At 36.9% G+C, this 13080-nt stretch overlaps 1 protein-coding gene across 2 annotated transcripts in view; it reads left to right on the plus strand.

The window, feature by feature from the left end:
• The first annotated feature begins 9885 nt into the window (after nt 1–9885).
• The window catches only part of LOC140800777 (callose synthase 10), a 49361-nt gene continuing 46166 nt past the window's right edge, over nt 9886–13080 (plus strand). For both annotated transcript variants that reach the window (XM_073155616.1, XM_073155617.1), the window contains exons 1-3: nt 9886–10328; nt 12366–12463; nt 12593–12756. In XM_073155616.1, the coding sequence (XP_073011717.1) occupies nt 10100–10328; nt 12366–12463; nt 12593–12756 (491 nt within the window). In that variant the 5' untranslated portion in view covers nt 9886–10099. The remainder of the gene's footprint in view (nt 10329–12365; nt 12464–12592; nt 12757–13080) is intronic.

Raw genomic sequence — 13080 nt, forward strand, 5'->3', positions numbered from 1 at the left:
ATTTAGTATTTTGCTAGCTATACTATCTAGTTTTGGAATGTTTATAATGTCTTAAAATATAAAAGCAAGAAAGATTAAGATAAAATAAGCATAAGACAAAAAGGATTTCACAAAAGAAATTATTTTGTGAATTAGTTGTTGTAAAACCAAAAAAAATAAAATTATTTTGAGGTTTTTATATTAAAATTAACGTGTTTCAAACGGTTACATAGAAGGTGATTAAATAACAAAACAAAAAAAGGAAGTTATGTTGAGGTTTTTCTATCAAAATTAACATATTTTAAACGGCTACATAGAACCATATAAGGTGATTAAATAACAGAAATAAAGCTCCTGGAGACAATATTATGTTTGACCTTAAAATGGGTGGACTTTTGGAGTGAATCATTTCTTATTTTATTAGTTTAATCTAACTAATTAAAACTAAAAACTTAATTAAGATGATTAAGGTACTACTATTTTACAATATTACATAAACTGTTTGAAATGGGTCGAAAACTAATCAAATATTCTGACACTTTACTAATAAATAACTTGGATTAGTAAGGTAGCAATTTTTGACTCAAAAAGATTTTTTTTCAATAAATTTAGATCTATTATAGTTGAATTCGATCATAAACAATTTGACTCACCTGATACTGATGCGATCATTAAACAGGTTAAGTTTTTGTTTATTATTCTAACACATTTAACTCGAAATCAAGTCGGTTAAGTTTAAAGAGCAGGATTTTTGACATTATATCCACGTGTCGGCCATTGAAGAGCATAGCCTCTGCATGCACGCCACGTGGACGCGACGTGGCGTCCTCTCGGACCTCTCATTCCGACGTCGTGCCCACTAGATAAGCGTCGTCATGAGACAACCAAGCTCCAAAGAACACAGAATTGAGAGAGAGAGAGAGAGAGAGAGAGAGAGAGGATGCAGGCAGCTAAGGAGAAGGTGAAGGACGTGGTGAGCACGGCGAAGGAGAAGGTGAAGATCCACGAGGCGAAGGTGGAGGAGAAGATGGAGGCGGCGGCGGCGAGGACGAAGGTGGAGAAAGAGATCGCCCACGAGCGCGCCAAGGCGAAGGAGGCGGAGGCCAAGATGGAGATGCATGTAGAGAAAGCTCAGCATCGGGAAGAAGCCCTCGCGCACCATCACCTTCACCACCACCAACCCATCGGAGCGCCGGCGGCAACCGCTGGCCCGCCTGGGTACGCGGCCGCTTATGGGACGCGTCCGCCGGAGAGGAATAAGTATTTGTAGATGGAGAGGATATCTAAATAATTACTCCGTGTTGTCATTGTTGTTCTACGTAAGTACGTGCATGTGTATTTTTCTTTTAAAAAATAAATATATAGTAGCGTTCTATTTGGATTAATAGGTTTTTTTTTTTTTTTTTTTTTTTTTTTTTTTGTGTGTGGCAGAAGACCAATTATACTATGAATATATTGCAGAAATTTTCCTTTATATGACAAATGATCTAATGAGGATATCCCAAGTTTGTGATATTCGAAGTGTAAATTATTTCTCTTTTTATTTTTATTTTTCTTATGGATTTAGAAGTATCAAATGATAATATTTACTATACTAATATTTTTTTTAAATGATATTAACTACATAGCAATTTTTTCAAAACGATAAAAGATACTCTCAAAGAGGGATTAATCTCTCAATATTAGAGGCCGTAGGGTTAATTACACTGCAAACTATATTCAGTTTTCATAAATATTTCTTTATTTTTTTTCCCTGAACTATTAATTTATTATTAGAGTTGTTTAGGTACTTATCTATTTCTTTCGTCTATTTTTATCTTATTTTATCTACCTTTTAAAGGGAAAGAGAGATCCAAGGCCTAAAATCTAAAGTCAACACTAAAAATATATGATCGGTTTAATGGCCACTCGTTTTCTTTTTCCACACTATTTTCTTCTCTTCATTTTCCTCGTCTGAAATGTTGCACCGGTCTGGAGAGCCGAAGAGCAGGCATGTCAAGGTCTCCGAGAGAGCTTCGTCTTATGAAGCTCGCGTTCAATCTATCATTGATCTTAGCTAAGACATTTTAGCCCGGCTTATTTCCCTTCTTTCAGGGAGTCTATTGATGCCCTGTGAGGTATTCCATGGAATCCAGTGTGAGTCTAGTTAGTTATATTTACTTTTTAAATTAAAGTGAGTAATTCACGTGAGTATATGATATACTATGATTTTATTTATATAAATAGGAGTAGTTATAGTTTATTTGTAGTCATAATTCATATTTAGTCAGATTATTATTATTCTCCGATTACCGTTGCAATGTCGAATATTTTTATTATATATTTTTGCTATTTTGATCATATCTTTCAATCTCAACCCCGGAATCAAGATATTCTGAAGCTAAAAATTCTCTAACTCACAAAGCAATCATTCACTAAAATTTTATAATTTTTTGATGAACAGACCGTACAGGTTGTTTAGTATAATCGGAACCACCTTAACAATCGATCATGCATGTTGTTTCCATTCAACAATCGATCATGCCTTTACCATAGATTTCATTCACGTTTTAGAAGTAATTCTAGGATGGATTTATCATTGGTCTATTTAGCGTCCTCACCGAATGATGAACTCCATTTCTTACCATCTTTTTCGTTCTTCTTCAATGGTTTCTTAAGAAGAAGATGAAGAAGCAGACTATATTGATAGGTTAGTTTAGTTTGATTATTTATTTATGTTAGTATTTTTGTTTAGTTTTGATCATATCAAATTGAGATATTAAATATTAAGGATTTTTACAAATTATATCCTATATCTTATCTATTTTATAATTTATATCCGTCATTGAAGATTTTGTATAACCTAACCTCTCTTTTTTTTTCTATAATTTCATTTTAAACATTAATTTATACAGTACGCGAAAAAAAATTTTCATTATAATATATAAAATAATTTATAAATATTTAAATTATTTATATCTTCTTCGTCCTCCTTTTCTCTTCCTAAAGAAGAAGAAGAAATGGAGGGGAAAGATGGCGGAGATATATTAAAAATAAAAGAACATGATGATAGTATTTTAGTAATTGATTGACGTCAGTTAGTCAAAATAACGTCAGGGTGTTAAATAAGAATTATAGAAAAAAAAAATAAAGGGTCGGATTACAAAATCATCAAAGATGTGTGTGAATCACAAAATAGGTAAAATGTAATGTGTGATTTATAAAAATCTCTAAATATTAATTATGAGATAATTCTAATTTAATTATTTATGATTTTTACATATTAATTAAAAATAAAAAAACAATTATACTAATTAGTCATAATAAACTCTTTACATTGATATTATTAATATTATTGGGATATCATTGATGTGGATGCTTATAATTTTATTTTGTATTTTTAGAACAGATTTGTTATCCCTCCTAGTTAGGGGAAAACTTGTATTATCCTAATTCCCAAGCGGGCTAATTCGGCTAGTGTCGTCAACTATAAGCCTATTTCCCTTTGTAATGTTGTTTACATGATTCTGGCTAAGCTCCTTGCTAATTGTATTAAGCCTATCGTAAATGACATTATTAGTCCTGAGTAGATTAACTTTGTGGTGGGTAGACACATTCATGGTAATATTGTTATTGCCTAGGAAATTGCTCACTCCATCAATCAGAGAGAGCAAAACTAAAATTTTATCATGATTAAATTGACTTGGAAAAAGCCTATGAACGGATTAATTGGGAGGCAATTTTGAGTGCAATGACCAGAATGGGTTTTCCTTCCAAATTTGTGAATTGGATTACTATTTGTATTTCCTCTTCTAATTTCTCTTTCAATCTCAACGGTGGTTCTTCTAAATAGTTCATTGGGGAAAAGGGCATCAGGCAAGGGGACCCACTTTTTCCTTAGCTGTTCTTAATTATTTCAAATATTTTCTCGTCTTTACTTAAGGAGTCCATTCTGTTAAATGAGATCTCGCTTTTCTAGGTTAATTCTAACTATCAGGTTTCCTATTGATGTATGTGAATGATTTATTAGTACTTGTTATTCAAGTTAATAATTCTTCTTGTCATGCCATTTATAAGTTGTTCTCCCGGTATCTCTTGATCACTAATATGTATATTAATCGCCACAAGTTGAAAGTTTACTTCTCATATAATTTCTCTAAGGACTGTAAGGTTGACATCCTTGACATTCTCCATATGTGCGAAGATACTTTTCATTTCTCTTACCTTGGGGCCAAAATCTCTCTCAAGCAGTTTTCATTAAAGACCATGAGAATTTTCTTACCACCATTGATGATAAGCTTGCTGGCTAGAAGGGGGCAACCTTAACCAACATACTCTTATTAATGTGATACGATCTCTCCTTGGATTAAGGTGTGATCTATCCCGTTTTCAGATCTAGACAAGATCTTACACAAAATTTTAGAAAAGAATTCCTAAAGATATAGCCGTCGGATCAATGTGAAATTTTGATAGGTCATAGCCCTAGAAAAAAGCTTTCAAAAGAATCTAATTTTAAGAGAATCGGATGGCGAGATATGAAGATATCTTCGAATAAGTGGGCGAACATCAGGGAGTCCATTCTTTGGATCCGTGGATGGAGGCATGATATCCTAGGTGGATTATGGAGGTGGTAGGCCGACGGTAATGGGGTGGCACCTAGTGAGTAAGGTGGTGGTGGAAGGATTACGGATGATTGAAAGATTTAGGGCGAGGGTAGAGAGATTTGAAGAAGGGAGAGGAGTGGGCGGGAACTAGGGTGAGTGGCCGGTCGAGGGAGGCTAGAGGCGGCGGAACCGGAGGATGAGAGAACGAGAGAGAAGGAGAAGAAGAAGATTAGGATAAAAATTTCAATTCATTCAATATCACCTTTTTGGTTGCCATCCACACTTTAAGAGGCTAACTAAACAATTCAAAAATGATAATCATTAACCCTAGAAATGGTTGATTTTCGCCAACCGCGTTCGAACGGGGTCGAACACGTTCAAACGCACCAAATACATTCTCTGTAATTCGCAAGTGCGTTCGAACGCACAATTCTCGTTCTCTGGATTTGTAGTGTCTGCAGGCGTTCACAAACGCATTTGAACGCACCCACCCACGTTGGAACACAACCTATAAAAATCTTATTTTTTTCTCTGAATAAAATACTAAAAAAATAAGAAAAGACACCCATAAAGTGTATCCATGCTCGAGATGACATCGGTGAAGTTCGAATTGTATCATAATGTCGTCCTAAATTTTATGCCTGTGTATCTCTTTTCCTTTACGTTGACTCCGGCGGGTATCACCAATAGAATCTCTTAGTTATCTACGAAATTTCTTCGAGCCAAAAGCGATGGTTCCTCTAGGCTTCATTTGATTGGATGGGATAATATTATTAGGCCTCATAAATATGGTGGTCTTGCCATCCGTGATCTTAAAACTGTGCGGCTTTATCTAATTGCATATAGTGTCTTGTCAATTTTGAACCGAGCCCTAGATCTATGGACCTCCTTAGTTCTGGCCAAGTATGGTGCCACATCCATAAAAGCTTACTCGTCCTATGCGATATACCTAGAGCTGGCATTTAGTTCTTAACTTACTATTTGTAATTAAGTATTGGTAATGGTAGGACCACGAACCTCTAGGCAGATTCTCGGCTCTCTAGTATTTCGTGGAAAAAGGCATCTACTTTGTGAACCCCTTTCTAGTCAACCAACTCGATGGTCTCGACTCTTACCACTAATAGGGTGTGGAACGATAACAAGGTGAATCGATTGGTTGTGCCTTATCTCTGTAACCATGTTTTAAGTCTTCACCTTCCTCATTCTGACACTAACGACTTATGGATTCGACACCCTCACCCCCTAGCAATGCTACCTCTAAGTCAACTTGTTGTTTCCTGAGAGCCAACCACCACCATTCTTCCCCTTCTTGAGAGGGATAGAAAATACTTTGGTCATTCCTCTCTCCTCCCAAAATCAAAGTCCTCATGTGAAAACTTTGATAGGGCAGAGTGCCCATTATTGACCATTTGAATTATCTACACATCAGTCTTATGGACACATGTCCTAACTGGGTTCTTATTAATAAATTAGTCAATCATCTTTTGGACATATTGATTAATCATTGGCCTAATGGTGGTTGACACTTTGAAGGGGCTTATATGCCGAAAAACAAGAAAATGTTTCTCCTTGCTATTATTGGCACGGTAAACTGGATAATTTGAAAACAACAAAATGAACACATATTTAATAGGATGAGGGAACATCTAAGGTATGAGATCGAGTTTTGTGTCTTACCCATAAATATTTTGAGCTTCTATACACCGGTATCCTTAAACCCAATAAGCCTAACTCACTTGTCAAATAGGAGCTCCAACCCATCGGGTGATTAAAAGTGAACATTGATGGGTATTTTAGAAGTATCCATGAGTTCGTCAATATTAAGTTTGTGGCCTGGTGCCCTAATGGCTCCCCACGAGATGTAGAAAATTTTAATCCCCTCTTGAAGCTAAAGCTTGGCGTTGCTAGAGGCATTACATTATGTAAACACATCTCACAAAAGATCTGAATTGAGACCGATTGCATACTATTAGCAAATATGTTGAATCAGGTCTATGACCCTAGCTGGGCTACCAAAAGAATAATTGATGATATTTTTTTACTTTTACAATATTTTTCACGATGTAAATTCTCCCATGTGTCTTGTGTAGTCAATAAGGCTTCCGATTGGTTGCCAAACATGGGACGCCTCTCAAATTTTGGGTGCACTTGGGAGGCTCTTTTTCTTACACCTTTGTTGTAGCTTTTGGCCACCGATGCTAGCGGCGCTTTTTACAATAATGGCTATGTAACCACCCAAACCAAAAAAAAAAATTTGGGCACGACATGTGTGGCCGGCCTCATGCCCATGCAAGCTGCTCATGCAGCTTGCGTGGTGGGGGCGCCATGCGCCCACTGTCGCTGTCGCAGCCAACGGGCTGTGGCCAGCTGGCCGCGGCGGGCCCCGGCGCCACCGCAACCCCTCCTCCACCGCCTTCCCTATCTCTCTTTAAATCTCTCTCTATCTCTATCTCTCTCTTAGTCACTCTCTCACTCTACTCTCTCTATACTCTCTCTCGCACTCTTTCCTCTCCTCGTTGCCAACGTCGGCCCGCCGCCACCTTCCCGAAACCACTGCCGCCGGTGAGATCCCTCATTCCCTAGCTCTTTCCTTTTCTTCTCTCTCTCTCTCTCTCTCTCTCTCTCTCTCTCTCTCTCTCTCTCTCTCTCTCGCCCGAGCTCGGGCTCGTCGGAGCTGAGCCGCCGGCGAGAGGCCGGCTGCTAGCTGGCCAGCAGCGGTCGGTGCCCTCCCCACCGGCCCGGGTCCGCAACCTCCTCCATCACCTTCTCTCTTTCTTCTCTTCCTCTTCTCCTCCTCTTCTTCTTCTTGTTTCTTTCTCTTTCTTTCTTTCTTTCTTTCTTTTTCTCCTTCTTCCTCAGCTCCTTCTCCTTCTTTCTGCACAGTGCTGGGCTCGGCCCAGCACTGATGGCATATTTAATTAATTACTTTATTTATGTTATTTATTTATGTATTTTTCTTCCTAATTAATGCAAATAGAGTATCTAGATATTAACTATTTTAATAATATTATATATTCTCCAATATAATTTTATTAATGATAATTTTTATAATTAATGATTAATTAGGTATAAATATAGGTAACACTTTTATTTATTTATTTATTATTTTATAGAGTAAAGACTGCATTGTCCCTAATTAATTAAGATAGTGTATGAATTATAAAATTAATTATAATTAGACCTTGTCTATACTTATAGTTATTTTATTTTATTTTATAATTATATATTTAAAAATACTCTCATAAAAAGGGAAAGAGACCTCTTCTCCTTATGTTATAACTAACATTTCATGATAATAATATAATTATAGTATTTGAAGCGTATCTATAATATAGACCTAATTATGTAATAAAAAAATAAAGACAAGTGATACTAAACCTAATAAACATTTATATTCTAATTGAATTAATTCTAATTAGATGAAGGGCTAACATCATACTACTTATGTATTTTCAGATCTCGAACCCCTTATTTGAGACCTCGTGGACCTTGCTAGCGATGAGTGTCACTCGCTTGATTGACGGATGTGAGGGATACGTGGTTTGCGTCTTCTTATCAAGTGTGAGTAGTCTTATTCCCTAGACGTATTTCTCAAATTATGTTATATTATATATTATGTATATGCATGTTTTGGCCTGCAACATGATTATATGATTTTATCTAGAGATGATTACAGTTGAGAATATTTTTATCATGCATAGAATTCGGTGATCTTAGATATGAGTATGATGATGATAAATAAATATTATTAGAGATGATTATACTATTATGACTTTGTGTCGGAGTGATTCTAGTATGAGTGTGCATGTGATAGACTAGCAGGAGTATGCATGTGTTAGATACACAGTTGGAGACTACATTGCATCATTTTCTCTTGATTCTTATTCCACCTAAATTTCTTTTATGCATTGACTTATTATCATATTAGATATATGCATATGGTCTGTCATTTAGAGGAAAACATGAAATGTAATTGATTGAATAGTTGATAGAAAGTGTGAGGATACCCGAATGGGCGCAAGGGTTAGGGCGTGCCTAGAGATGATTGATCACTTGACATAGTCGCAATCCTGTTGGCCTTACATCTGAGGTTGTTAGTCTGTGTGCGTAGCAGACATTCGGACACATGTCGTTCGCTAAGACATATGTGGCGAGTTATCCTCACGAGGTTTTCTATCAATTATGTGGGTACCTGGTCTGGATGGATGTTGATACCCTAGCCGGTGGCGGGGTATGGTTATATTCGAGATACTCTTGCGGGTGACGAAGTATGCTTTGAGCCTTCGGACATAATGTTGAGACCGAGTACTGGGTGTGGACTGTGCACAGTGGTCTAGTATGATGATGACATTAGTGACTGAGATGTAAAAAAATGCATGTGATTTCATTATCATCTTTCATTTATATATTATTGATGCTATTGCTGATTCATATTATTCAGTACATAATTTACTCTCTGTTTGACATCACTGATTTGGGGTAATGTCTATTCACTGAGCTTTTTGCTTATGACTCTCTTTATTTATTTCTTTTTAACCCCCACAGATATTATGGTACGTGATACCGCCTTAAGATATCCTAATAAGATATTTTAGAGCAAAGATAAGGTAAACTATAGATGCGAGACGGTATAGATGATAGTTTATATAGAAATTGAGTTGTACCAGTATTTAATATTTTTATACTCTTTTGTATTAGACGATGATTTGTATGATAAATGTTGAATCATGACGTACTCTTGTATTAGTTATTTTAATTGTATCTTGATGGTTTGTTGTGGCCTGTGTGGGTCCTGCCTGATTATGTAGTGGTTTAATGTATATTATTGTGGACTGGGATATTCATATGTTAACAGATTTATTTGGTTAATAGTATAATTTATCTGGTGATGAATTATGTAATCATGGATATGTTAGCATATTTTATTTGATGATGTCATGATTATATGTGCACAAAAGAGTATTTGTACGTGACAGACTCCGCTCGACTTATCGCGTATGCCGTGCCGTGTGGGTACGTGGGCGTGCACGTGCTCGTGTCGGGCGGGAGCGTTACAGGCTATCTTCAATATATTTCCCTTGTTTTTTTGACAAAAAAGTTGCATGAGCAAAGAAAGGAGGAAAAGATGCTAATGTTCTAAAACTCCCCTATCACCGTCTGTCTAAATAAAGCGAACAGATCGGACGGCCCAGATCTTGTCTACTTCCTTGCAGTTTAATTCTATAGTCACCTAATTTCTCTCGACTCACTCATTAGGTCGCGCCACGTGTCATAGTTCTCCACGCTCTCGTTCTTCATTGGCGGGTTCTTCCGTCATTGGACTAAGCCCATTGTTGGAATATTTTTTTTTTGAAACCATCTCTTCTATTCACACTTCCCATTTCCTCTTCAGATTTCCACGCGGATCGCGAACAAACCCTAGCAATTCTCGTCCTCTCCCTCCATTTCCTCCATTTCCGAGCTCAGATCCGGCCGTTCTCCTTCCTCCTGACGCGATCTAGTGTTTCGCGGGAGCTCTCGTTCCTCGCTTTTAAGCGATGTCGAGGAATAGTAGGGTTCACAGGAACTGGGAGCGCCTCCTGCGGGCGACGCTTCAGCGGGAGCAGCTCCGGAATGCTGGTGGCGGAGGCCGCGCTGGCGGACGGCTCGCTGGATCCGGTCTCGCCGGTGCCGTCCCGCAGTCGCTAGCCAAGACTACCAACATCGACCAGATCCTGCAGGCGGCTGATGACATCGAGGACGAGGACCCCAATGTCGCCAGGATCCGTGAGTTACTTCTCTCCCTATGCTTTCTAAGAGTTGGATGAATTAGTAAAGTAGTAAACTTTTACGGGGGAAAAGTATTCTTCTGAGTAAGTTTAGGTTTTCGCCGCTGAAAATATATAATTTTCTATGAAATTATCTGTTTTGCTTGCTACAGAATTGAAAATATATGTCAAAACGTGGTACGGCCACCAGTCACTGAGTGTGTCAAAGAAGGATTATTTGAAACTAATTTTATTGAATACTGATTATCTGTTTAGTCTTGTTCCCTCTCTATAGTTTTAAGACACTTGAACAATAATTATTTTGCTTAGCATGGCAATACATGATCTCAGATAGCATTTGCAGCTGCTAGAATATATAAAGTATTTGGGTGGATCTAAAATTGTTGTAGCGGTTGCAGTGATGAGCATTTCTATGATAATGGTATAACAATGCTTAGGTTAAGTTAGATTTAGAGTATACTTGATTGAACTTTTATGATTAATGAATTAAGGATTGGGAGGATAGGCTGGGCATCTCCTAAAATGCACATATGGGTGCCACTGTGCAAGTATATACTGGTTAGCATGCTACCATCGTTGTGGTCTATTGATATGATAAAATTTGCTGTTTTTCCTTACCAATTATGTATAATTTTGTCACTGAAAGGAAGTTGCACGCTAAAGTTATCGTGTTTATACAGTTCAGTTAGGCAAAAAGGATGAGTCATTAGGTTGAGTAAATGGAACTCATGAATGATGAATGTGATGAGTGATGTTCATATTTGGTGAAGTTACTCACTTTCTTATGGAACTAGTACATGATCTGGAGAGATATAATGAGACGATGAATGCTATATTTTTCATAAACTGTGCTTTCAATTGGTAAGAATCCTACCATGTGACACTGTCAAATGCACCAGGAAATGGATCCCATTGGAATCGTAGGAGGTTGGTTTGATGTTATATGACTTTAACAACATAGCTGTGATGTCTTGATACATGTTGCCGATGAATTTCTACCTTTGATGATAGTTGTGCGCCAAAGTCATAGGCATTTTGGAGACATGGATGACTTTCTTTGTCACTGACCTTTTTCTTTTCCTCTTTATCCATTTCCTTTCTCTCTCTTAGTAAATAGGGAAAATTTTTTCATAGTACTGATGCTTCAGAAAAAATTTAAATATGCAGTACTAGACGAGCAGCTAGTCAGAATTAAACCTAGCATGCTTTAATTGATGTTGGATAGGAATGCTCTAGGATCTGGATGATCTGATTCCAATCTGAATAAGATGGACATAGATTTAGGCCCGATGGTTTTGTCATCTCTAAGAATCAATTTTAAATGGATTGCCTATGGAGTTCTGGCATATTTCAATGTACACACATGTACCTATAATTATAATCAACAGTAAACAATTTTGCATATCAATTCTAATATTATGCTTAGAGTTGATTTGCATTGAAAGTTTGTTCAATATCCTATTCAAGTATGATCCAACTGGAATCCAAAGTGTTCTGACTATTAATGCATTGAATCATAAAATCTGATAAAAGTCATAAAGCTGATTCAAACTCAAAGGTACAGCCTATCCGGCTAAATCCAATTCAATTATACCCCTGATGTTGGATCACATTATGCATATATTGGTCAATTCTGCAATTCTGCCTACCTTATTCATTTTGATGCTTGTCGCTAGTAATGACCACCATAGACACTGTGGATCCAACTGCATGATAGGCCGGTGAGACCAATGGCATGGTAGTGGTAGCTCAACTCCACAAATGGTCTCTATGGTTGCTTTTTGAGAACACTTTTACCAAGTGTGAGTAGTTCATGCATTTGGATAGGAGCATTCAAACAATTATCTTGTTAGTGTGTATCTATTTCAATGTGTTGATTTTTGGTTGGGACTTGTGTGCATGTGCATGCTCGTGAATGTTTTCCTCCGCAAATGTGTTTGGTGGTGAATGTGATGGCTGTTAATGGGTAGTGTACCTTTTACCTTTTCTTTTTTGCTTGTTATTTCGCTCTACCTTATGTTTCATTTACGTGCAGTGTGTGAGCAAGCATATACTATGGCGCAAAATTTGGACCCTAGCAGTGAGGGCAGAGGTGTTTTGCAGTTCAAGACTGGTTTAATGTCTGTGATCAAGGTATGAGATGCATCTCATGGTATTTTGTTTATCCATTTATTCGACTCCTCAGGTTTTCCATCCATCTTCTTTTCACAATTGTTGTGTTTTTGATGAAAATATTGATGCACTGGCTTTGATAATTTGCAGCAAAAGCTTGCTAAGAAAGATGGAGCTGCCATTGATCGTCATCATGACATTGAGCGTTTGTGGAAATTTTATTTAGGATATAAGAGGCGTCATCGAGTTGATGATATCCAAAAGGAGCAACAAAAATGGAGGGAATCTGGAACCTTTAGTACAAATCTTGGAGAGTATGCATAATTTATTTTCTAATCTCTATACAACCATTTGCCTTTTATTCTTAGTTTTTCAATGCCAAGCAATAACATATGGTCTTCCTTGAAATAGGACATGGTGTTTGAAAATTGTATTTATTGTGGAAATAAAGTAGAGCTGCAAAGTCACACTCTGCTTAGAGACATGATATGCTATATAACCTGAGAAAATAATCTCAAAAGACATGAAGCAAATGATAACAAAATTTATCATAACTGAAATAAATTCGAAATTTTAATTCACATATTAATCCAACTAAAATAATAACCAAATAATTTATAAGGTTCAACAATCACTAA

The sequence above is a fragment of the Typha latifolia genome, chromosome 14, assembly GCF_019914945.1.
Source record: "Typha latifolia isolate L0001 chromosome 14, TyphaL0001v2, whole genome shotgun sequence".
Taxonomy (NCBI): domain Eukaryota; kingdom Viridiplantae; phylum Streptophyta; class Magnoliopsida; order Poales; family Typhaceae; genus Typha; species Typha latifolia.